We start from the raw sequence: 21773 nt of genomic DNA on the forward strand, positions 1-21773 counted from the left end.
GCTTGGAGCAGCTTGGAGCTTTCGACGCTGTAGTGTAGACGGGCCGTAAGTCTCCGGTGAGTGTTCTGTTTTGTCTTTATTAGTATCCGGTAGCCTTGAAATAAAGGAATTTTCAGTTTAAATCTGCATTTGGGTCCTGCCTGCTTCACACACCGTAACAGAACGAACCAACCTAAATGTGGGCCCAGCAGATCCTTTTGAGCCGGAGATATTGGAGTTTTCCTTTGCTTTGGCTGGCTGCTCTAGTCGATGGTTGGGAGCGTCCAGGGTTCAGCAGCGAGAGGCTGTTCTGGCAGAAGCACGCTAGATTACGATGGAGAAACCAGGCTTGGTTAAATTCTTACCGGGCGGGATTTTGGATTTCCTCAAGAAATGTGTTATCCCCTGCCTGACAGCCCCATGCCTCCCAACTCCCGTTATGACACCACACGCATCGGTGTGGTCCGTTTGGAGTCAACCCTGGCTTCTGCCCCATTGCCTGCTCCTGTCCAGGAGCCGTTCTCTGGAACTCGTCTGGCCTTTGGAGGTCCACGGAGCCTCCAAACGCCTCCTAAAGGAAGGAGTTGCAAGGCCAGGTTAGCAGCCCGAGCCCAAAGATCCATGGTCCCGGCCCCAGTTCTGGCCCCAGCGGCCATGGTTCCGGCCCTGGTCCCGGCCCCAGCAGCCATGGTTCCAGACCCAGTTCTGGCCCCAGCGGCCATGGTTCCGGCCCCAGCAGCCATGGTTCCGGCTCCAGCAGCCATGGTTACAGCCCCAGTTCTGGCCCCAGCAGCCATGGTTCCGGCCCCAGCAGCCATGGTTTCAGCCCCAGTTCTGGCCCCAGCAGCCATGGTTCCGGCTCCAGTACAGGCCCCAGCAGCCATGGTTCCAGCCTCAGTCCTGGCCCCAGCAGCCATGGTTTCGACTCCAGCCCCTCGTTTCCGGCCGACGCCAGCTCCCCGTGTCCTTTCGGCGTACCGGCCGACGCCAGCCCCCCGTGTCCTGTCGGCATTCCGGCCGACTCCAGCCCCCCGTGTTCTGTCGGCGAACCGACCGTCTCAAGTCTCCTCTCAAGTTCCTTCTCAAGTCCACTCTCAAGCCACATCTCCAGCTCCCTCTCGAGTCTCCTTTCAAGTCACCTCTCGAGTCTCCTCTCAAGTCCCCTCTCGAGTCTCCTCTCAAGTCACCCCTCCAGTCCCCTCTCGAGTCCCCTTTCAAGACACTTCACAAGTTCCCTCTCGAGTTCCCTCTCGAGTTCCCTCTCAAGTCACCCCTCCAGTCCCCTCTCGAGTCTCCTCTCCAGTCCCCTCTCGAGTCTCCTCTCCAGTTCCCTCTCAAGTCTCCTCTCGAGTTCCCTCTCGAGTCCCCTCTCAAGTCACCCCTCCAGCTCCCTCTTGAGTCAACTCTCGAGTTCCATCTCTGGTCCCTTCCCAAGTCCCTCCTCTAGTCCCTTCCCAAGTCCCATCTCAAGTCCCTCCTCTTGTCAATGCCCTAGTCCCATCTCTAGTACCATTACATTACATTACATTGCATTTAGCTGACGCTTTTATCCAAAGCGACTTACAATAAGTACATTCGACCGGGAAGACACAACCTTGAAGAAAACAGAATCATATAAGAACATCAGGTTTCAAAGAGCCAATCGTTTCAAGTGCTACTCAACTGGCTTTAGATAAGCCAGTCCTTTATTAGTATATAAGTGCTTTGTTAATAGTTCTATCGCTCGAAGTGGAGTCGAAAGAGATGAGTTTTCAGTCTGCGCCGGAAGGTGTGTAAGCTTTCTGCGGTCCTGATTTCAATGGGGAGCTCATTCCACCATTTTGGAGCCAGTACCACCACTAGTCACTTCTCTAGTCCCACCTCTAGTCCCACCTCTAGTCCCTTCTCGAGTTCCCTCTCGAGTTCCCTCTCAAGTCACCTCTCGAGTCTCCTCTCGAGTTTCCCCTTGGTTCCCCTCTCGAGTCTCCTCTCGAGTTTCCCCTTGGTTCCCCTCTCGAGTCTCCTCTCGATTCTCCTCTGAAGTCCCCTCTCGAGTCATGTCTCAAGTCGCTACCCAATGTCCTGGTCCGTTGGAGGTTCCGCTGGGGGTCGTGCCAACTCCATGTCCTGTCCCGTTGGAGGCCCCGCCGACAACTCCTCTGCCGGGGGTCTTGCCAACCCTATGTCCTGTGCCGTTGGAGGCCCCGCCGACTACTCCTCTGCCGGGGGTCCTGCCAATCCTATGTCCGTGCCGTTGGAGATTCCGCTGGAGGTCCTGCCAACCCTATGTCCTGTGCCGTTGGAGGTTCCGCTGGGGGTTCTGCCAACTCTATATCCTGTCCCGTTGGGTGTCCCGCCGACTACTCTTCTGCCGGGGGTCCTGCCAACCCTATGTCCTGTGCTGTTGGAGGTCCCGCCGACTACTCTCCTTCTGGGGGTCCTGCCAAACCTGTGTCCTGTGCCGTTGGAGGTTCCGCTGGGGTTCCTGCCAGCTCCATGTCCTGTCCCGTTGGGGGTCCCGTCGATTACTCTCCTGCCAGGGGTCCTGCCAACCCTGTGTCCTGTCCCGTTGGGGGTCCCGCCGACGACTCTTCTGCCGGGGGTCCTGCCAACCCTATGTCTTGTGCCGTTGGAGGTCCCGCCGACTACTCTCCTGCCGGGGGTCCTGCCAACCCCTTGTCCTGTTCCGTTGGAGGCCCCGCCATCACCTGTCTCGCCGGGGGTCTTGCCAACTCCTGGGCCTCTTCCGTGGGGGATCCTGCCGAAGCCTGTCCCACCGGCTCCGGTTCCTGTTCGGCCGACACCGGGTCCTGCCCGGCCTCCGGAGCTGTTTGGCCTTCGCCCCACCTTGGACTCTGCCTTGCCCCCGGGCCGTCCGCCCGAGTCCCCCACCTTGGACTATGCCTTGCCCCCGGGCCGTCCGCCCGAGTCCCCCTTTTTTTAACTCTTCCTTGCCCCTGGGCCGTCCGCCCGAGACCCCTTCCTGGTCCTCTGCCGTGCCCCTGGGCTTTCAGTCCAAGACCCGTCCTCCAGACCCCCTCCACCCACCCTGGTGGCCCTACTTTAACTTGTAACTGAGTACTTAACGCGCAATATTGCTGCTTTAACTGTAAATAATTACTTACTTCTTCCACCTCTGACTACTGTGGTCTGGGAACATTCAGGGCTCGCCTGGATTGTGTTCACATTGACATATCGAGAGGGAGAGAGAGAGGAGGGAGAGAGAAAGACAGACAGACAGACAGACAACCAGATTTCAAACAAAGTGTTAGTTATAAGGGCAAGGGTGTTAACTGGGCATCGACCAGAGGGTCAGTGGTTCCATCCCCAGCTCCTCCTAGTGCAGACAGTATTGAGGTGTGTGTGAGTCACTTTGGATAAAAGAGCCGGATAAATGGCATGATATGTAATACAGTGATTCATGTTGGAAATGATAGAGAAGTTGTGCTGTAAGTGTAGGCCCACTGAGGCTGAGCTAATCTGACATGTTGTTCTGTGTGTGCTTTCAACTGTATCTGTGGAGCTCCCTTTGCTCCTTCTTCTGCTCCTCTCTGCAGGGTATGTTGTTGGCCAGTCTCTCCTTCCTCTCTCTCTCTGAAACTGTAACGTAGAAATGCAACTCTCTCATAAACACTCTCATAAAGAGGGACTGAAAACACACCACGTTGCTTTTCAGTCCCTGTGCTGTAATTTTTCTACCAGATGGAAATAATATAGCATTTGATTGTCTGCAGTATGTTGCACAACAATCTTGTTGTACCTATATTCTACTTGACTCTAGAGTTCTATTGAAGGAAGTGTAAATCTTTACTTTGGATGGTGAACTCACTCTGCATTGTGTGACTCTATGTTTGCTAAGAAATGCATGCGCACAGAGAAACGCCACATGATTCTCTTTAGAAAGCTCTCTTTGTTGTGCAGTCATTTGTTCAACTCTGTTAAAGCTCACTGTGTTTGTTCTTTATCAGCAGATGGCTATGCGGAGCACAGTATGGACGCTCCAGAATCACCGTGCAACAAGGAGGTACGCCAACTCTTTCTTATTATTCAGAGAGTGTGTGCTTTAATATGTACTGCTTAACCTTTCTATGAGAATAGACTTAATAAACAGGCAACTTGCAGCTTCTTTTTTTATAGGCTCCCACATTTCAGTGAGTTTGTGGCCAGCAGTAAGCATTGCAATGATGTGCTTCATTTAACAAGAAGCGGAAATCAATATGTCCTCAGAAAGCTGAACATTACAGCTCTGCTGTTTTTCTCTGCAAATTGACATTGAGACCTCGACATGTGGAAACCTGCAAACACCTGGCTCACTTTAGTTCTGTTGATGTGTGGCCCACACCAAACATATTTCCTGGTTCTTATTTAAACTCAGTTCAATATCTGTTAAGAAAGATAAGAAAATCTATCACATTGAATAGTATCAATTTAAAATATTGCAGATTTTCACGCTCTTAGTGTTTTTAATATCAATTTAACAACTGTTTTTACACCATTCTTCAAATTACTATTGAAAGCAACACATCTGTTGACTACAGATAGATAACAATATTGTATGTTATATTATATTGTAAGTATGAAACTACAGCCAGTAGCTTAGCTCAAAATAAAAGAAGGTAAAACGGATGATCAAAACTGCAAAAAAGATCATCTGCCACCGTCGTGATGACAGTTTTTTTATTGAATAACAATAATTCATAGCTATTCAAATATTGACAACTCGCTGTGTAATTGTAATGTTTTAGGAGAAATCTGTTAAATATCACACTCTAGTTCTTTTGTTTGATTTGGTATGTAAGGTAAGGGGGAAATGTTATATGATTAAAACTATTTAGAAAAACTAATTTAGAAATGTGAGCTATAGGATCCCAGCAGGGTGAGAGTTGTCTGTTTCATAGTTTCCCCATTTCAATTGTTTTCAATTACATACGAGAGGATCCAAACCTAATTTGCAAAACAGACATGAAGTCCACTGTAAGCATGTTGCATCAGATCTATGTGCCGCTGACAGCTCCTGCCTGTGCTGAGAAGAAGAGCTAGGCCAGCCTCACTGACAAAATCATGAAAATTAGACAAGCAGTCAGTTCCTCTGTATCAGGTACAGCAAATGTGTTGTCCCTGTGTCCACTAAAAGTCAATTCAGACATCATGACACAGTTCCGTCTGATAAATGCTAAAGACCTGGAAGACAATATTCAACATCTGAAATCCTCCTCCTGTAGCCTCGAAACTGTTTTTCATTGCTTGGCCTCAGATATACTACACATAGTAAACAAGTCTCTCCACTCGGGTGTATTTCCACAGGCCCTGAAAACTGCAGGAATTAAACCATAACATAGCATAACATAACATAGACGCACCCATAATGATTAACTACAGGCCAATATCAAACCTTCCCTTTTTAAGCAAATTGATTGAAAAAGTGTTTTTTCAACAGTTGAGTAATTCCTGTTTTTAAATGACGGTTTTGATGTGTTTCAGTCGGGCTTTAGACCTAACCACAGCACTGAGACTTCACTTGTTAAGGTCTTAAATGACATCCATTTGAACACAGACAGTGGCAGAATATCAGTGTTAGTATTATTAGATCTCAGCACTGCATTTGGTACTGTTGACCACAACATAAGTGACCTGCTCTATCGAAATCAGTCGCATTGACCCGAAGACACATTTTGAGTTGTATACACTGTTGGAAAGAGGGCATTCCTAGCCTTCTAATGATATCAGGATTGTTTTTGTACTCGAAATATTAAGCAAAATATGTCAAATTATATAATGACTGTCACGAGTCATCATTTTGAGAAAAAGGCCTTTAAAGTTTCCTCTTCTCTGGAATCCATCGATCTGATATTTTCGTTTGGATTACTGGTCTGGGGTGTGTGTGTTTGTGTATTTTTGCGTTTGTGTGCATTGTTTAAATAAAAGTTTCATATTCTGAAAGCCAAGACTTTGTTTATTTAAAATCAAACAAAACACCCGAACCCCGAAAAACTAGTTTTTTACGCAAATCCACGTTTATTTTGAAATGAGCCGTTGCGACTTCCGACTGATTTCAATAGAGCGGGTCACTTATTGTTAGATCGTCTAGAAAACTGGGTGGAAGTTTCAGCAAAAGCTCTAAATTGGTTTAGTTCCTAATTAAAGGACAGAAAAAACGTTGTCTCAATAGGCAACGGGGTTCCTCAAGGCCCCATCTTAGGACCTTTGCTTTTTAATATTTATATGCTACCACTGGCTCAAATTATTAAAAACAGCGATCTAAGTTATCACACCTATGCAGACGACACCCAGATTTATTTTTAAATTACACCAGGAGACTATTCTCCGATTAGAACACTGAGCAAGTGCATTGAGCACATCACTGACTGGATGACTCAGAACTTTCTCCAATTGAACAAACAAAAAACTGAGATCATTGTTTTTGGAGCAAAGAAGGACCGATTAAAAGTAATCACAGAGCTTCAGTCGTCAGACTACAAAGTAACTGGGTGTAGTAATGGACTCAGACCTGGATTTCAACAGTCACATTACAACAGTCATTAGGTCTGCATACTACCACCTGAAGAATTTATCAAGGATTAAAAAAACTAATGTCACAACAGGATTTAGAAAAACTTGTCCATGCTTTTATTTTCAGTAGACTCGACTACTGCAATAGTGTCTTCACAGGTCTCACTAAAAAATCCATCAGAAAGCGGCAGCTGATTCAGAACGCTGCTGCACGTGTCCTCACAAATATTAAAAGAGCGGATCACATCAGTCCGGTTCTGAAATCATTACACTGGCTTCCAGTCGGCCAAAGAATTGATTTTAAAGTTCTATTGCTAGTTTTTAAATCACTAAATGGTTTAGGGCCAATGTATATGAACGATCTCCTACATAATTATGAACCATCAAGGTGCCTCAGGTCTTCTGGGACGGGTCTGCTCTTGGTTCCAAGAGTAAGAACAAAGCATGGAAAAGCAGCGTTTAGCAATTGTGCCTCGACACTCTGGAACAAACTGCCCGAATCATGCACGTCTGCAAAAACTCTTGCTATTTTCAAATCGAGACTGAAAACATATCTTGTTGCCGCTGCTTTTAATTGAGCTGTTGATTTTCGCACCGCAGTATGCCATTTAAACATGTATTGTATACATGTTGTGTTTATTTTATTATCTTTGCTTTTAAATGCCTGTTGTAAAATGCCATTATATAATAGTTTTATTTATTCTTAACATTTCTGTTAATTTCTTTTATAAAGTACTTTGAATTGTCGCGAGCTGAAAAGTGCTATATAAATAAACTTGCCTTGACAGAGTTAACTTAGGCACGGTCCAACCGGCACTGGCAGTGATGCATTATGGGTAAATACCAGGCTGTCATATGTAATCCTTACTTAAAAGAGCTGGGGCCGAGTAAAAAGAGCCTGAGCATAATGAGATGGTAAACAGGAGCACTGGGTCCACTGGAATTGGTCATAAAAGCGAGACTTGCATTGTTTAGACCACAGGCTCTGGGTAATGAGGGAGCTACACTTTGTTTATTTCCAATCACTGCAGCGGCTGCTCGGTACAGAAAACTGGCTCCTGGGCTCTGCTGGGCCCACAGAGCTTTGCCTGTGTTCCTAGGGTTCTGTTTATATCTAATATGATTGGACTTTTGATGGATGTTCAAAAAAGAGGCTTCCTGCATCTCTCGTTTGGTTCTCACTTGCCCTCTACTGGTCCAAATATGCACTGGCTTCTGTAACCCTTTACTCAAGCTCGTTCTAGACAATTGCACCAACAATGCACTGCAGGGTGGTAGTAGGAGTCTGCAGGGTGCTGAGGATTATTCAGTAGAGAGGATCCTCTATCGACAGCACAGGGTTGAACATGTATGGGTCTTAAATAAGTTGCTGTCCTTCCGGGTGACAGAGCCCTACTTTGTCCCTCACATGCAACAACATCAGTAACAGCAAAGCATCTGTTTTTTCTCAGCAACCCACTTACAACACTAACTGCTGTTCTGAAAAACTCAATAACCATCTGTCTGCTGCACCAAAACAAATCACTTGATATTATTCATCCAGAATGTTAGAAGGCTTCGACACTAACAATAAATAAAGAACAACAGTACGTTTTGTAAATGGTCCTATGGTTGTTACCTCAAAAGAACAGTATGTTGGTTACCTGTGCTTCATTTGGGTATTCTCAATCGATTTGCGTGGTGATTTCTGAATCCTTCCTCTCCTCTCTGGCCCAGCACCTGTTCTCTTCTTTCTCTCCTCTGTACTCTCTACTCTATGTTGGTGATGGTGTTTCCCTGTCTGCTCTCCATAGATGAAAAAGGTTAAAAGGCGTCTTACTGTCGATCCTTTTGATTTTGAACTGGGCCTTGACTGCTTCATCGAGTCCAGAGGACGGCCACTTCAGGTAGCAGCTGCAGAGCGTGTGTCAGCCAGACCACCAGCTCTATTGTCTGTTTCTGCTTTAGCTTGTTTCTCTTTTTCTTCTTTGCCAAACAGTTTCTGGCAATATTACATTAGCGCTAAGCCATGTCATTATTCATTCTCGTATCTGGCTACAATACACTCATTTGTGCACAGACACTAAGACATCTTGTAAGCTCATTAACACAACGTTCAACAACATTTAAGCAAATTTCAAGAGATTCAAGTGGCATGAAACCAACTCACGGTGTCATCACTTAAAGATGAAATAGACTCTTCAGTCTTCGGTTTTCGTTCCTAAAAGAAATCTGATTAACTCTGAAGCAGTTTTTGGCCATGACCAACATAAAGCCCACCACCACACTCCAGTTGGCAAACTAGGTCAGACACCCGGAGTTATTTAAAAAAAAGAGAAAAGATAGATGTAGTCATTACATTTACGTGTATTTTACATACATTTCTATTATAAATAAATAAATACAAAAAATGTTATTAGTATAAATAATAATATGTGCCACTTTTAATGATTTTACTGTACAGTAAGAAAGGTCCACCTCCTTATTTTTTTTTTTTTATATAATAAGGTATTTTTTGTATCTCAAATGTATTAATGTAGCTTGGAATTAATTTGAAGCAACAAGTCATTTAGTTATTTATTGATCGATATTATACCTTGCTCTTACTTTATCCAATCACCTATGTGACAACCGCAAAGCCTTCACACACCTCCTCCCTGATGCTAAGCTTTTAGCTAAGCCTGACCAGCATCATCATCTCCACTGTGCTTCATCAGCACTCACCACTCACCACTCTCTTCCTCAGGCCCCAGTCTCCCAGGACCTGATGGATGGGGGGGGGAGGGAGTCCATGCTTGCTGAGGCGGACATGGCGTCTGTTTTTCACCAGATTTTGGATGAGAAGCGCAAAGGTCTGGACCTGAGGATGGCTCCACAGCAAGGTAAAGAGAGGAGAAACACTTTCAACGATCATTGGTGCAAAGGCATGTGAAGCATTTATACAGAGGAAGAGAAGTCGCATCATGAACAGGTCACATGCACTATGATTCCTTTTGGCCTATAGGACACTATAAGAAATGCATTTTCAAAATGTATTTTGTAATCAACATAATGTCATGATCCGTCTTTGTGTTTCCTGTTTTCATTTGAGAACGTTTCCTTCCCCTGGGTTATGTCTGTTTTAACTTCCTGTCTTTTGGTTTCCCCGCCTTTTGTGATTGTTTGCCCCGCCCTCAGTCTTTCCACCTGTGTCCAATCACGTGCTGCCCTGCTGTTTTCACCTGCCCACTCCAGTCTTGTCAGATGCGTCCTGTCTGTGCGCCTGTCTGTCTCTGTGTGACTCTGTCAGTGTTTCTGATGTGGTCTCTCTGCATTTATGTGTCCATTGCTCATTTATTCTGTTACTGCTCTTGGACCTTGTGCCATTCCGGTTTATCTTCTTTCTTTTTCTTGATACAGTCTATGTTGTCCTCTATGTTTGTGTGTTTTACAGTCTTTGTGATTAGCTTTAGTTCATTAAAGCTTGCTTTTGTTTTGTTTTTTATACCTGTCTGTTTCTATGTTTTAGTCTAATCTCCCTCCAAATGTGTTTTCTTCTTCAGCAGTTTGACAAACTTTGACCAAAATTGTCCGTTATTTATGCAGCTGCGGTAATAAATGAGTTCTACGCATAATATATGTATCAAGGGAACTGAATACAACGTTCAGGCAGGGCCCATGTTCATTCCTCTGAAAGTTGCTCAGTGGCACATCTGAGTGTTGAGAGTGTTGCCTCAATGCCGGCATACTTCCTGAGGGCTGGGTTCTCCCAATGGTCAAGGTGACTGAACAGAATGGCCATTTGTTTTTCTATTTGTATTGTGTGACATTGATATAATACTCTAATTAAACCGTGATATTGACAGAAATGTGGAACAGTTTTGCTAATTTGAGCTCCTGACCTCATATTTTCTCCAGATGACCTTGGGTACCCGGAGAGCCAAACTATTCCCTCTCGCTCCATGTCCCAGCTCAGCTACTCCTCGTGTGGCAGTGGCAGTGCATGGGGCCCTCAGGGCAGTTATCTGCTGGGCCCTGAAGACTCAGAGGAGGACGACCAGCTCTACCCCCTCTACCAGTCCCATTTGGGCCCCTGCGGCCACACCTCCCAGGAGAGCCTGAACGCACCAAACGCCCCACCACAGGTTTGTAATATGATCCATATGAAATACTCATTAATACAGATTTAGCCCTCGTAAAAAAATTAATCATAAAACCGGTTGCCTGTTAATGATGTATTCAGCTCGTAAATCATGACACATTTTTCTCACCCAAATAATAAGACATTAACTTGTAGCTTTATTATTTAGACAGAAGGTCAAAACAAATGTTGTGGTATCGCCCACCACTATTCTGCACGTATTAACACAAACAGTACAAAATAATATATTTTTGGAATAGCCAGAGGATTCGGAAAAGATTGGGTCATGTTTAGTGGGGGCTGAGTAAAGGATTGAAGGTTGGGGAGTGGGTCAACTGCATGGTATGAACGACCCACACAGGAGATAATGTGGCTGAAGTGCCTTGGGACCCGGGCGTCCGGGCTCAAGGTTGGGGCACTTCTTTAGTCTCTGAGTCTACATTCCCCCCCAGGAACATTTATCCAGTATATTTTAGATGTGTGGCCACCGTGCTATGCCTTGAGCAACGGTGCTATCTCTAACTCTAATCCTGCTGAAAGAATATAGAGAAGAATAGGGTCTGGGGAGGGGGGGGGATTGTGAGAACTGAGACAAGCTCCAGAGAAAATGTTGGACACGCCTACAGGTCTGCAGGAGATTGGATCGTGAGAAGGGAGGCAATGTCTTCTTCCTGAAACTAAGCTGTAACACTTTTTTAGAAATGTGACATTTATTCATCAAAATGTCCAACCTCCTTACACAATCCAGTCCTATCAATGCACAGATGTTCTGTCTGATATCAATTAATTTTACTGATGATTTAACAATCCATATGGCATATGGTATTTTTTCTTGGCACATTTTAAAAGCCTCTAAAAAAGCATGCTAGACCAAGAGGCACTAAAAACCATTACAACTTTTCTTTTTATTTGTCAAGCCAGTAGGGGCTTGGACCTGGAGCCGTAGGCTCACCGGTTCAAGTCCCCGAACAGACTTAAAATATGGAGTGTGGACTGCTACTTGGAGAGGTCCCAGTTCACCTCCTGCCCTGCCGTGGTGCCCTTGAGCAATGCACCAGTCACCCCCCACTCCCATTGCTCCCCGGGCGCTGTACAATAGCTGCCCACTGCTTCTAGTACTAGGATGGGTACAATGCAGAGGCCAAATGTCACTGTGTGCTGTACTCTGCATGTGTGACCATGAAAGAGGGTTTCATCCCTCCAATTAAAAAGAATTATGCTGGCTATCCATTATATATTTTTTATTAGATATAAACTGCTTAACCAGATATATTCAGGTAAGAAAGGACAACGTGAGAATTGCAATAAGCTAAATATGACCATATGATGTCACTGAACCATTCTGTTTTCTTCAAATGAGCAATAAAGTGCAAGGTAAGATAGATAAACAGAACTATAGGTTTAGGAGTATATTTCTGAGTAAAAGATTAAAAGAAAAATTTAAACTTCACTTCATTTTGCAATTTGGTCTTTCTCGCTGCACATGTTGCTTTAGAACACACTCACATACAAGAGTTCCTCAGACTGAGATGTTGAGTGAAGGGGGGGAGGGGATACAGCTGGTAGATGAGAGGGAGGTCTCGTACATTGCATCAGTGTCTATTTATTTGAAATACAACAAGTGTCTGGAAAGCATCAGGACACGTGGTGATGGGAGCAGATAGAAAACAGACTCTCTGTGGCCTATACACGTCCTCATGTGCCCCTCAGACACACTGTGGAACCTCGTGTTCACTTATTAGTGCTCCAATGTAACTAATACATTTACTCGAGAAGTACTGTATATTTAAGTTAAAATACTTTTTATGTCCCGAGATCAGCGAATACACAAAGCTGAAAACAACTGCTTTTCTGAGAACCTCATGACAAGTTGGCCTGTAGAGACACGTGGTTCTCACGGGACAAAGCTAAAAACATATGAAGATCTTGAATGTGATGCATTGCTGTACAATAAACTACACAACAGTGTATAAAGGAATTAAAATGAGCACAACCTTAAACTGCGTTTAATATGTGCTGCGTTTGACACTGTTGACCACAACATACCGACTGGAAAGCTGGGTGGGACCTTCGGCAACAGTTCTAAATTGGTTTGAATCCTACTTAAAGAACAGAAACAACTTTCACATACACATCTGAGTTGAAAAATATGACATGTGGGGTACCTCAAGGCTCCATCTTGGGGCCTCTTCTCTTTAACATCTACATGCTACCACTGGCTCAGGTAATGAAGAACAACAAAATAAGTTACCATAGCTATGCAGATGACACCCACATTTACGTAACAATTTCACCAGGAGACTATGCTCCAATTCAAACACTGAGTAAGTGCATTGAACAAATCAATGACTGGATGTGTCAGAACTTTCTCCAATTAAACAAAGATAAAACTGAGGTAATGGTTTTTGGAGCCAAGGCAGAACGTATAAAAGTTAGCGCTGAGCTTCAGTCTGCCATGTTCAAACCAACAGATAAAGCCAGAAATCTAGGTGTAGTCATGGACTCTGACCTGAGTCTCAACAGTCACATTAAAACAGTTACTAAATCAGCCTACTATCACCTAAAGAACATATCTAGGATTAAAAGACTAATGTCACAGCAGGATTTGGAAAAACTTGTCCATGCTTTTATCTTCAGTAGACTGGACTACTGCAATGGTGTCTTCACAGGTCTCACTAAAAGATCTATTAGGAAGCTGCAGCTGATTCAGAACGCCGCTGCTCGAGTCCTCACTAGCACTAAAAAAGTGGATCACATCACTCCTGTTCTGAAGTCTTTACACTGGCTTCCTGTGTGTCAAAGAATAGATTTCAAAATACTGCTGCTGGTTTATAAAGCTTTGAATGGTTTAGGTCCAAAATACATTTCTGACCTCCTGCTAAATGATGAACCATCCAGATCTCTCAGGTTTTCAGGGACTGGTCAGCTTTCTGTCCCCAGAGTCAGAACTAAACATGGAGAAGCAGCGTTCAGTTATTATGCTCCAAATATCTGGAACAAACTCCCAGAAACCTGCAGGTCCGCTGCAACTCTTACTACTTTTAAATCCAGGCCGAAGACTTTTCTTTTTGCCACTGCTTTTAATTGAACTATTCATATCTTAGACTGCACTGTAACTTTTATTATCTTTGCTTTTTATTTTTACTTTTAAATGAGTGTTTTTAAATGTCATTTTATATCAATGCTTTTAAATGTGTGTTTCTAGATATAATTTTATAATATGTTTCTTAATGCTCTTATTGTCGTTCATTTTTGTAAAGCACTTTGAATTGCCTTGTGTTGAAAGGTGCTATATAAATAAACTTGCCTTGCCTTAAACATCTCCAGCAGCAAAATACATTCACATGAATTCAGCAGAAAATGTACAGGGAACATTTTACTGCACAACAAATACTTTTACTATTTAGTATGTAAGTACATTTTGCTATTAACACTTACCTACATACTTAGGTGTACTACATACCCTTTTACTTAAGGAAGGTTTACAGTAGTATACAGTACTTTTATACAAACTTTATATAAGGGTAATTTAACAATGTTTTTAAGTAATTCATCAAAAACGTGGTCCACCACTGTTCATGTTGAGGGTGTAACACTGTCTTTCCGAATCAAAAGATGTTCTTTGAAAACAAAAACAAAGAAGTGGTGACGGCAGCCGTGACAACAGGAGGGCTGCTGTTATCAAACCCCCCCGCCCTTTGCTGATGGCCACCTTCGATGTCTGGTGTCATGGCAAATTTGTCTCACAGCTGGAAGACACAAACAGGAAACAGCAGAAAACCAACAGTCAACCAATGTGTCTGTCAGACATCAGATGCAGCCTGAAAGTTCCCATTGGCTGTTCAGACCCCGGCTGCTCTTCCTGCGCACGGCTGTCACTTTCCTTCCGTTTGATTCTGATTTGAAAACAATTCAAGCTGCTAAGCAACACATATCCCGTTTAATTATGTTTGTCGAAAGACATCTTGATGAGTCAAAAATTGTTTACATGTTCATTATCCAGACAAATTACGATTTATAGGAGAATTCTGAATAAACGAGCAAGGAAACACAACAAATCTGAAGTCTTTAATGCAAAGCCCAATGAAGGGATATTTTCCAGATCTCAACCCAACACCAGGAACTTAAATGTGTGTATGAATGTATTTGGCAATAAAGCAGATTCTGAATCAGTATCACCTGACCTGATCTTTGACCTGAGGCCCCGTCGTGCATTGTGGGCTTTGAAACGCCCCCATTGGACTCCTTTGTTTACTCTAGGGACATAGTGACATCACTATGTAACACGTGCGCTTCTCTTGGTTAGAGCTACAACCCACTGTAAGTGATATGCTGACCATCTTCAACAGACTGGGCTCTGGTTTCAGACAGAGGGTGAAAAGAGGTGCAGCACAGGCATTATGAGACACTAAATACAAATATGAATCAAAAATGGCTTACATTATAGTTTAAACATGTGGCCACTGAACAAGCTGTCTTGTTTGACAGGTTTGAGTGAGAAGAGTCTGATGGAACAAATACACTTCTGTCTACACAGGCAGCCCAGCTTGCTTTAAGTCAGTGTTTCTCAAAGTGGGGACCCTGGGGGTCGCAGAGGTATGACAGGGGGGGGCGCGAGAGACCAGGAGGAAAAAATTGTATGACAAAAAAAATAATATAAAAGATTTTTTGAAAAAGAAATTGTTATGACCGGCGGAAGTTAAACTTAGAAACCTATGAGGGTGCTGTAGGACACAGGTGTGTAATGTACATGTTGAGGATGGAAGGTCAGTAGGCGGCGTCAGGGGGGCGCTAGGGGGTGCTGCAGGTCCCCCTAGGATAGTCATCTCACGCCTAGACTACTGCAACTCCCTCCTGGCTGGTCTACCTGCATGTGCCATCCGACCTCTGCAGCTCACCCAGAATGCAGCGGCTCGTCTGGTCTTCAACCTTCCTACATTCTCCCACACCACGCCGCTCCTCCGCTCCCTCCACTGGCTTCCGGTAACTGCTAGAATCCACTTCAAGACAATGGTACTTGCGTACCATGCTGCGAATGGATCTGGCCCTTCCTACATCCAGGACATGGTTAATCGTACACCCCAGCACGTGCACTCCGCTCTGCATCAACCAAACGACTCGCTGCACCCGCGCTGCGAGGGGGACCCAAGTTCCCATCAGCAAAAACACGTGGGTTTGCTATCCTGGCTCCAAAATGGTGGAATGAGCTCCCCATTGAAATCAGGACAGCAGATAGCTTACACACCTTCCGGCGCAGACTGAAAACTCATCTCTTTCGACTCCACTTCGAGCAATAGAACTATTAACAAAGTACTTATATACTAATAAAGGACTGGCTTACCTAAAGCCAGTTGAGTAGCACTTGAAATGTTTTAGCTCTATGAAGCCTGATGTACTTATATGATTCTGTTTTCTTCAAGTTTGTATTTTGTTGGTCGAACGCACTTATTATACGTCGCTTTGGATAAAAGCGTCAGCTAAATGTAATGTAATGTAATAGCCATAGCACCCTCTAAGCACCCCCAAGAAATGTATGTCTTTTTTATTTTTATGTGTGATTCGAAAATAATATGCTACAGTACAAGTACGTCTGGGTCTCTGTGTGTGTCTGGAACGAGCCATTTTGTGTGTGTGCGCGAGCGAGAGACAGAGAGAGCGCACACTGGTACCGGAGATTGTTGTTGTTAGCATCTGGTGCTAGCTAGCTACGCTAGCTTTTTCAACAACAAGGTGGAGGGAGAACTCTCGCCTGTCAGACTGAGAGGCTCAGATAACCTCAGCTCAGGTGAAATAAAGGACTATCTCAGTGTTCAGATTACTCAAAACGGTTTGGTCACAATTATTTCCGAGACATTTATATGATCATTATAGATATAAAAAAATAAGAGAATAAAGAAAAACAGTTATGAAATACTATGACAGTAAAACAAGAATACAGTTTAAAAGGGGAGTGATTTGTAAAATATCCATAAAGAAAAAGTAAATCTGCTTACAGGTCTGTTTCATATGGGTGTTGAGAGAGGTATCCATAGATCTCTTCATGTTGCTCTCAAAGTGCACCAGATTGATGCTTTTAACTTCAATATTAAAACATAAATGCCCCCGGACCCCACTAGAGGAGGTGAGAACCCCCTAGAGGATGTTAGGTCCACTCCCCAATTTGTCTTGGCGGGGCCCGACTTTTTTTGTCTTCAAAGCCTGACGGAAAAGTTTGAGAACCACTGCTTAAGTAGATCCTCATGATTAGGTAACCGCTGGTTAGGGTCAGAATGAGGGTCATGGTTTATGTCTGAGAATGAGGACAGGAGGCATGATTTCAACACACTCTGAGAGGAACTGTCTGAGAGCTCACTTTGAACATGTGTCTTCTGAGTGTCTGTTCGACTTTCTGATTTCACTATTCCTGAACCCAGGGACCCAATAGGGAAAAATATCATGGCATCGACCCATTATCCAAGCACAACTTGTTTTATTTCCTTAAACTACAGAAAGCCTTAGACACATGTGGGTAAAAATACCTGCTGATTCAATTCTTGTTTATTCTTCTTTGTTTATGACTTGTGGGTGGGAAAAAAATTCTGCCAAGTGAGTGTTCATTCTTTTAATACCCATTTGAAGAGGCTGGGTGACCCACTACTCCATGTTCTAATTGGACTCAAATTCATATTTTGACTTTTATTCCTTTTCGGTTTTTCTGTTAACTAAAATCTTTTAATTTTCCATATTTTCTAGACAAAAAAATGCTACCGAAAAAAAACAAACTAAAACTGCTTCTCAAAAGTAATTTTAGACCGGACTCTTTCAATTACAGTGAAATGAGATTTGGGGATGAGGTGATTGGATCAGCCCATAGACGCTGATGATGTCTTATTTGTTCACTCTGAGTGAAATTAATATTATATGACATGAAGATTTCAACAGTATCATGTTAGCTCTAAAATCTTGTTTTGAAGGAACTATTAATACGTGTGGGTTAACTTTTCTCAAGTTTTCCAATTGATGTTCATTGATAAAATAATTGGTCTATGATTCTGAAATCCTGCTAAAGTTTCTTTCTTCATCATATCTTGTGTTCATCATCTGTCTTTGGCTGACTGACTGTCTCTCTGCAGATCACTGACCTGAACAGTCGTGTGTCAGCCATTGAGAACCTCTTAAACCACTTAGAGCAGAATGTCACCTCCACATACCACGAGGTAAGTCCATTAAATAGCTCACCGTAGTTGCCAAATTATCATCATATTCGTCGCCAGACCCTTTGTTTACAGTAATTATTCAAAACTGCAGACATGTTACTGCAGGATACATGTGCATCATAATCTGCTCGCTAATCTGTCTCTAGTTGTACTTGTTCCTGCTGTTAGCGTAAAAGTAAAGAGAGATCTGTGATTTTTCTTCGTATAGTCGGCTACGTACGATGATTATTGGTGTATGTATCTTTAAAGGGATGGGTTCGTGTTTTTGAAGTTGTGTTTTACGAGATACTTATCTGTTGTTGGTTTATTGCACATTGCTTAACTTAACTTGACTGGTGGGTCACCTGTAGGTGTTCTCTCTATTTACTGTAGGCAATATACTCATTATGAATAAGTAAGTGGGTTCATTTATGTGATAAATTCGTTATATTTTGAAATATTTATATTCGCTCCGAATATTGGGGCATTTTATCTCAGTGCTTAGGCCCTCTGATGATGAAGAGGGGCAGACTTTCCATTCTCCTCTCAACAGTGATTACTATGTCTGTTTTGTCATCAGAGAATGAGCAAACTCACAACATCTGCAAACATGACAGTGGCTTTTACCAATTTGAAAATGATAGCAACTGTTGTAAAAACTAAAACAAAGACAAACAAAATCAGACTTCTCCTTTTAGCCAATGACCCAGGCTCACCCCTCCCTACACGCAGATTACGCAGACTGCGTGGGGCCTCACCTTGTGGAGGGGGCCTCATCTTGCAGAGGTGGCCTCGTCATATGCGCAAATGCGGCGCAATTAATCTTATGCGCAAATGCGGCGCTACTATGCACGCCAGTTTCCCCGCTGCGGGGCTCCGGCGCTAGACCGGACCGGGAGGGGCCTCCTCACACAATGTTGCGTGGGGCCACAACTTGGCCCCATGCAATTTAGATTCTAAATTATGGTAGATAACGAAGCCGGGTATTCACAGTGTGTACAAATTGTAACATTTTGATCGCATAAGATACTTTGTTCAGCGTTTGGTTGTCCTTTGCTTCACACGTCAACACTTTTGCCAAGATGATTACCTTCACTTCCTGTACCCATAGGCTGAAGTTATAACTCTTGATAGTACATTTTATAATCTGTAGCTAAGTAACGCTAATCCTGAGGTTATGTTGATTAGTAATACCTCAGTCTACAGCTCAGATGTAAATGTTTAAAAAAATAATTCAAAGAAATCCTCTATGATAGGCACATGGTGATACGTGCTATGTTTTAACCCTTGTGCCCTCTTCAAATTGTCATCCTTTCGACACCTTCGTGGCAAAAATGTACCTGCCCCAAAAAACTGCTATTAAAGGTGGGGTAGGTAAGTTTGAGAAACCGGCTCGAGATACACTTTTTGTTATATTGCATGGAATGCTCTTAACATCCCGATAGCAATGAATATCTGAAGTGCTTTGACAACAAATCCATAAAAAAATATCATCTGTGGAAGCCATGGCGCTGTAGAAAGCACGACCAATCATCTGAGCCGGCCCGGCTAAAGTAACTGGATGGCCTACCTGCCTGTCAGCCTTCCATCTGTGCACAAACTTATCTCGTGCCCTCATTGGTCATGTGCGCGGTCGTGTGTGTTGGAGGAGGGGCTCTGTGAGGAAGTGGCAGATTTTTTCCGGTTTTGCATTTTCAAATTCTAGCACACTCGAGCTGGTTTCTCCAAAATGACCTACCCCACCTTTAAATCATCATACATCAATATGTTGTTCTACTTTTGTTTTCATGAATCTACGGAGCCCTGGAGGGTTCATCGAGAGAAAAATAAATAAAACCAGGCCACGCTTTATTAACTCGTGCGCACAATATACTTTCTCGTTCTTCATAGTTTTATGAAGAATATGTCCGGTCGTGTGTGTGTGTGTGTGTGTGTGTGTGTGTGTGTGTGTGTGTGTGTGTGTGTGTGTGTGTGTGTGTGTGTGTGTGTGTGTGTGTGTGTGTGTGTGTGTGTGTGTGTGTGTGTGTGTGTGTGTGTGTGTGTGTGTGTGTGTGTGTGTGTGTGTGTGTGTGTGTGTGTGTGTGTGTGTGTGCGTGCGTGTGTGTGTGTGCGTGTGTGTGCATTTGTTTATGATAGTGTCGTTCGTTCTGGCAGGAATATCGCACTACATCGAGATTAAACTAATTTCTTTCACTTGGGAATACACATATAACTATGGAGAACCAGATTTGTGTAAATTACTGTTCGTGGTAATTTGAAAACAAATGCCGGACACACACAAACACACCGAACACACACACACACAGAGCGGAGCTGAGCACAAACACACACACATCATGCGCCCTGGTGACCGGACATCTCCTTCATAGAACGAGGGGAATACTCTGGTAGTTCGATGTGTGTAGAGGTGTGTGTGGTTGAACGTAGCAGCCTCAACCTCTATCCAGTGGTTCTAATGAAGGGCAAAGCAGTGAAGTAAACAGTAAAAGGCACCGCTCTTTGCAGCTGGTGCTGCTCTTCTCAGATTCTGCTGAGTTACACGTTACTGCCTCCGGTGCCCTGTACGACGAAGCCAGTTCAACAGACCCTGTATATGTTTGATTTACCCGGCTTAACTGTAACTGTAACTATAACCCTAACAAACGCGATCTCGCTAAGCAGTCCTACGAAGCTGGTTATCAACTCAGTAAATCAACCAGGGTTTCTCTGTCCGGCTGAGAGCGCGTTCACGTGAAAGGGACGGGGTTAGAAACATTTGACCAATCACAAACATGGAGAAGCGCACTGACAGCGCAGCGTCATACTTCCTGAATGAAAAGTAAAGTATAATATTAGACATATGAAGAAGTTAAACTTTAAACATCCATGACTTAAACACTTGATCAGGATCAAAGCCTCAGAGCTGCACCTGCAAGGTGAACACAGCTGGTAACAGAACAAGTGTTTGAATGCGTACATTAACAGGTTTATGATATCACTGCCCGTCTAAGTCACGATCTGACTTTCATTACATTTGTCTCGAGTGTTTCGTCAACTTAATGTGTTGCTTAAAATAATACTTCTGCATACAGTATGTGACACTGAGAGTGTTGCACGGCCAGATACGGATCAGCTGACTCAGATAAGGAGAGTATGATACATTATGAAGTGATGTGAATGATAATGGGACACATCGACGTTTGCACTCACAGTGCCGCTGACTGTAATGTTACTTTGATCCGGTTACTTATGGTGTGTGTGTGTGTGTGTGTGTGTGTGTGTGTGTGTGTGTGTGTGTGTGTGTGTGTGTGTGTGTGTGTGTGTGTGTGTGTGTGTGTGTGTGTGTGTGTGTGTGTGTGTGTGTGTGTGTGTGTGTGTGTGTGTGTGTGAAACGAGTCATTTTGTATGCGTGCGCGAGAGAGAGAGAGCGCACCGGCACCGGAGATCGTTGTTGTTGGCTTTTGGTGCTAGCGAGCTACGCTAACGGATATAAGGAGTTTTTTCAACAACAAAGTGGAGGAGAGTCCTCTCCGGTCAGACTGAGAGACTCAGTGAGCAAAAGGACTCTCTCAGCGTTATCTCAGTGGTTCTCAAACGTTTTAGTCACCATTAATGTAAACAATTATTTCTGAGGCACACGTTTATATGATCATTATAGTTATAAAAAAATAAGAGAATAAATGAAAAACAGGTATGAAATACTATATGACAGTAAAACAAGAATAAAGTTTAAAAGGGTGATTTGTAAAATATCCATAAAGAAAAAGTAAATCTGTTTACAGTTCTGTTTCAAATGGGTGTTGAGAGAGGTATCCATAGACAGTGATGTACCTGAACGTGTTCAATGAACGATCGTTCATGAACAGTTAAAACACACCGTAAACAGGCTTCAAAATAATGCGGAAAACCACCCAATCTGGCAACAGCAAGCTGCCTGTGACGCGTACGCGCCTGTCACCCCTGGCTGTCGCACTAAAATATAAATATACTAAATATATCAGACTCCTCACAACAAACAATGTGAAACCGCGGAACCGGCGAGCATTGAATGA

General features: G+C 43.7%; 1 protein-coding gene across 1 annotated transcript in view; it reads left to right on the top strand.

Moving 5' to 3' along the window:
* mlphb (melanophilin b) overlaps positions 1 to 21773 on the top strand; it is a 68180-nt gene that overhangs the window by 30551 nt on the left and 15856 nt on the right. Inside the window, exons 6-10 of the mRNA XM_034110413.2 lie at positions 3927 to 3982; positions 8262 to 8354; positions 9194 to 9329; positions 10345 to 10571; positions 17680 to 17763. Coding sequence (XP_033966304.1) covers positions 3927 to 3982; positions 8262 to 8354; positions 9194 to 9329; positions 10345 to 10571; positions 17680 to 17763 — 596 coding nt within the window. The remainder of the gene's footprint in view (positions 1 to 3926; positions 3983 to 8261; positions 8355 to 9193; positions 9330 to 10344; positions 10572 to 17679; positions 17764 to 21773) is intronic.

This window comes from Pseudochaenichthys georgianus, chromosome 21 (assembly GCF_902827115.2).
Source record: "Pseudochaenichthys georgianus chromosome 21, fPseGeo1.2, whole genome shotgun sequence".
NCBI lineage: Eukaryota > Metazoa > Chordata > Actinopteri > Perciformes > Channichthyidae > Pseudochaenichthys > Pseudochaenichthys georgianus.